Raw genomic sequence first — 5181 nt, 5'->3', positions numbered from 1 at the left:
TCTCTCTCTCTCTCTCGCTCTCTCGCTCTCTCTCTCCTTGGCAGCACTTTACCAAGCGCCGCCTGGGAGGCCAATCCGACCCGAAGCAGGTTGTTCCGAAAAGCCGACACGGCTCGTCGCACCTTGCAAGCTCGACTTGGGGCCCAGCCAAAGGCGGCTCTCCTCCGCACGGCTCCCCTCGCCGCCAACCAGCCGAGGTGGTGCCGGGAGCCGTGCCCCCCTGAAGGGTCAGTTCCGACAACTGACCTCCTAATTGGCACAGCAGTGAGCCAATTGCCAAACATGGCACCTTCCTGATTGGCCGATTTGTCCGAGTCGCTGCTCCAATGGGAAACAGGGGAGGAAGACTGCAGAGAGAGCGTGGGTATACAGCTGGGCTAGAAAAAGCGTCACTGGGGAAAGGTGGATCCTTTGTCGAGAAAGCCAAATAGTTCTAAGGGAAGTGTGCAGGCGTTGTTACCCCTGGGAACGCTCATTCTCCACTCAGGTCGAATAATATTGGCACCTTTTCGAATGCCATTCAATTTTGTTTGTTTCCGTACTACTGGCTAAAACCAGAGGACGCTGCCCGACGCTGCCTAAATTTAATGTCCCCTTTGACAGTGACTTTTTTTTTTTGAAGACCGAAGGCCCGTCTTCGATTCTGCTATTTGCCTTTACTCGGGTGCTAAAGTGTAGCAGTGTGCTCTTGATACATACACCAGCAAATATTTAAGACGCTTTGCTAAATTTCTCGCTCAAGTTTATTGTTGACTCTGCATTAGTAACAGCTCCAGCTGCAATATATTCCCTCCGTGTGGGACGTCCCGACTGAAAACAAACGTGGGGGCGCGTTCGTGTGGTCCGCTCGCCGCTCCGCCAGTCGCCTTAGCTGGCCATGCATTCACAACTTTATCCATTAAAATGAAATGTTCTGTCATTTTGGGGGCGGAGCACGTAAAAGCAGCGGCCTTGAATCAGAGTTGGGGGCGGCGGGCCGTCGCTGCTCAAATCCCCGCGACTGACTACTGTCTTGCGGATTTGTTTTTGTCTTCGCTCGTTCCAGCTCATCCCAACACAGCGACATGGCCCGAGTTTGATATCCTAAACAACTCAAGGGGGAGGGAAGGTCAGTGAATGGGCCATCGTTGTTGTTGCTGTTGTTGTTGTGTTCCCCACAACTTGGACACTGCATAATTCTGTGCGGGGGCGGGACGACTCAATATTTTTCGCAGGCTGAGTCTACGAGAGAAAGGCGCCGACGTCACGCGTACTGCCTGCTCAGCCGAAGTGTTTCCAGCGTGTCAGATCATTGCTGGCCATGACTGCGCAGGAGAGCCCGAGCTTGTGTCAGCGCTTCATTACGGTTATCTCGGGGCCGCGACAGCGGGATCAAGGCGGGAGAGGCAAGGGATTAGCCTGAGGTAAGCCTCAGGCAGGCAGGGCCTCGGACGTGAAACATTTTAAGTGCTGGAATTTCTTGTCCAGCCGAAACATGGATACGTAGACGAAAACAAGGAGAGGAAGAATTGTTACGTTGTCCTGCCCACACAGTGGAGGTCGGGCTTCCTGCACTTAAATCGACAGGGCGCCAGTGCCACTGCCCTGGACTGGACAAAACTTGCCAACAACTTTCTGTTACCCCTTTTTTCGCCTCTTTCTATATGAGATAGTTCGTGTACTACGTATAGTTTGACACTGAAGTAGCGGGGCATATATATACTGTGCAGAAAACGTACTCGACTTTACTTCTCATGAAACCTTGCGGAATCACAGGACTCACCGGAGCCCCGTTGACGGTCCACGTAACGTTGGCTGGCGGGAGAGAGGACGGCACGGAGCAGTTCGCGCGCAGTCGGTCCGACGGCGAGTACCTCAGCTTGTCGACTTGCAGCGCAGGGCTGACCACTGGGGGTTCTGAAACATAACATGCACAAAGCGTGAGAGAACACATCCACACCAGCAAAAAGCCAAAGATGATGACAAAATCAGAACACAACTCAATTAGTACTTTATTCTCCAGTTCACTTTTTTATCATAAGTCGTGAGCGCCTTTACGATGGTCGTCCACTGATGACGGGCGTTACTCATCTCAGCCCTTACTGCAGCCCGCCCTCTCCATGTGGGCGCCATAAAGGAGAGAGAGGGTCCCCCGGGCCGCAATGCACTGCCCAGTGCAGCTCAATAAAACAAACTCGCCCCCACGGCCGGCCGGAGCGCATAAAAACGACAGCCCACAGCACCCAGCGGCCGCTCCAGGTATACGGTTGTTTCTTCCAAGCGGAGGCCGGATAAGTTGGGCGATTCGAGGAGCGAACGCGGTGGCTGCGTCCGGTTAGGGGAGGGGGAGAGGTTGTGGAAACCCGCGCTGGTTCACACGCCCCCTAAACATGCACTGGGATGGCCGGGCGGCGCGGCAGGCAGGAGAACGAGTTAAATAGCGCGAGAACCCTCCTCAGAGCGCTCGGCCGCACTAAATCAAGTCAAACTGCATCCATCAGGCTGTCTCAGCGCGCGGAAGGCGGCTCTTGCTACGGGTCGCCGCCGACCTCCGTCCAGGTCGTTGAGTCAAACGGAGCCCCGGCAGCCGCCGCAGCAGGACGCCGCCGCCCTCCAAGAGTGTCAGACACTCTCATGAATCCCATCCTTCCAGCCCATCAGGCCGGACCTGCGGGCGCCAGGGCGGCCTAATCTCGGCAGAGGGCGCCTCGCACCCACAGGCCCTGCGGCCCGCCCCACCCACAGTCTCCTCCCTCCCTCTCTCTCTCTCTCTCTCTCTCTCTCTCTCTCTCTCTCTCTCTCTCTCGCTCCCCCCACCACGCGCGCGCAATTTTATGTAGATGGAAACAGGAGCGCGCGGAATGGTATACGACCACATTCCCACTTTATGCAAGTCCCGCTCTGTCCTGCCGCGGCAGTCCTGCAGGACCCGGCCCGGCACCCAGCCCAGCGCCAGCTCCCCCACCCCCTGCCGGCAGTGCGAGCGAGGCGTGGCGCGGTGCGCAAGGATTTTATAGGGTGGCTCAGCCACACACACACACACACACACACGGCCGTGTTTGGGGAATAATATTCATGAGATTTGGCTGGATTATGGCGGCGGCGAGGTGGCGCCTTGCAGGTTATAATATACGAAGGTGGACGGCGGCGGCGCCGACGCTCCACCTGGGGTCACCACCGCTCCCAACTAAGATGTCCCCCCTCCGCAACCCTTCTTTCCCCCCTTCCCAGCCCCCCTTTTTCCTTTCTGATGACACCAATATCGGCAGCGACTGCTCCGCACTACCCCCACCGCCTGCGCAGGCGCAATATTTTAAAAAACTTGGCGCGAATATTGAAATCGATCTAGGCGATCACCCAGCACGGCGGCAGGACGAGCCCGGAGGCGCAAGGTGCTTGGCACTTGAGCCACGAGCGGATGAACCCCTCCCTCCCCTCCATCTCCTAGCCCTCTGTGTTCTCTCTCTCTCTCTCGTTCAGTTTGGAGACCGCAGAGATTGGTTCCGACCATAGAATTTGTCGCCCTAGCTCCCCCCCACCCCCGCTTGGTGGTTCCCCAAGACGACATCCCTCTCGATATTGTGCCTTCCGCAGGACCACCAGCAGCACGACTGCCCTCCCCCACCTCCCTCCCTTTCTACGCGGCCAAATTGTTGCAAATGACAAAAGTTTCAACTCGCGTCATCTATTTAGAATATGACAGCAACCTATTAGGCCGCGGCGCGGTTGGTTAGAGGGAGGGGAGGGAATTAACCGCACCGCGTGATAAGACGCACCCGGGCCAATTGTTTATCTCGACACTCGAGAAGTTTGGTTGTTACGTGATGTGCTCACAACCAATCTCTGTTCTGCGATGCAGTTGACTTTTTATTTCTATTTCATTATTTCCGAGTTTAATTATAACAAATTTGCATGGTTTGCTTGGTTCTGGATCCCTTCACACTTGAAATTCAAAGGAATAATTTTAAAATTTAAACTGGAACGTTTCTATGTGCATCTAGACCGAAAAAAAATCAGTTTCGTAAACTGGACAAAAAAAGTTTTGCCGTGAAGCGGAAGAAGGTGGTAAGTCTACTTTGCACCATGACCTTTCAATCGTGTGTCACTGCCATTTGTTGTACAGGAAGTTCCTGAAGTCATCCTGAGAAGTTAGCTTGTACTGAAAACTAGCTTCCCAACGTCATTTTGGGAACTTCCGACGTATCCGAAGGCAGTCGTGACAGACGATTAAAAAGTCATGGTGCTATGCTAAGTAGACTTTACCCCCTTCTTCCGCTTCACGGCAGAGTTAAGTTACACTGTTTGTCCAGTTTTAGGGACACATTTACACAACGTTCCTATTTAAGGGCACTATTGGCCTTTCACATTTATAGTCTACGATTTGTGTAGTATGTTTCGTCTACAGAACAAATTGATGAATTATTTAATAAAATGACAATTAAATTCCACTGTCATTTTTGAGTGAGGCAATAACTTTACATCTCCTCTGGCAGCCGGCGATGAACACGCGCTAGTCCCCGGAGCGATGCCAACCAGTATTACGCGGTGGGGCCTCGCCCGAAGTTACGAGGATATCCTCGACGATAATGCGCTGCTCAGTGCGCTGCGACGCTAAAAGCGCTGCTGGTGCACGATGGCGGCGCGGAGCGGCGTGGTGCTGCGCCCCGCCCCGCCCCGCCCCGCACGGTGTGGCCGCCCTTGAAAGCACTACCGCTCTTGCTCCACTTCGCTACCCAACAAACCCGCACAGGCTGAGATGTCCTCTGCATTATTGAGGGGCGCTGCGTTGCAGGTTGGTGGTAAAGGAGGGTCGTGGTTGGGATGGTGGGAGGGGGAGAGGGGGGGCGTCCTCCCCTCCCCGTACCGCTGCTGCACATGGAGGATGCGGCGCTGTGGCGGTAGAAAGAGGGGGAGAGGGGGGGGGGGGCGCACCACCCCCTCACTCTGTGCGCCCTAAACCCGGGCAGAGGGAGGTATCAACTAGTGCAATGACGAGTTGCGGAAATTACTTCCTACACTCCAACATCTGACTTGCGTCAACGTTCTTCTTAATTTTGCAAGTCCACGGGTGGGAACAAAAAAAGTTGGGTTTCTAAAGGGAGGGGGGCTTACCGGAATGTGGCGAGGACCAGGTGGGTCACAGCCTGGACCCTCTCCAGAGAGAGACCAGAGGGGGCTCAGGGGAGGAGTGGAAGGGGGGGG

General features: G+C 55.0%; 1 protein-coding gene across 1 annotated transcript in view; it reads right to left on the bottom strand.

Moving 5' to 3' along the window:
- LOC113212239 (uncharacterized) overlaps positions 1–5181 on the bottom strand; it is a 103434-nt gene that overhangs the window by 55102 nt on the left and 43151 nt on the right. The window contains exon 4 of the mRNA XM_052267255.1: positions 1763–1896. Coding sequence (XP_052123215.1) covers positions 1763–1896 — 134 coding nt within the window. The remainder of the gene's footprint in view (positions 1–1762; positions 1897–5181) is intronic.

The sequence above is a fragment of the Frankliniella occidentalis genome, unplaced genomic scaffold (assembly GCF_000697945.3).
Source record: "Frankliniella occidentalis isolate FOCC.00 unplaced genomic scaffold, Focc_3.1 Scaffold48, whole genome shotgun sequence".
Classification (NCBI taxonomy): Eukaryota; Metazoa; Arthropoda; class Insecta; order Thysanoptera; family Thripidae; genus Frankliniella; species Frankliniella occidentalis.
Note: the sequence above shows the minus strand (reverse complement) of the source record. Positions and strands in the feature narration are given on the sequence as shown.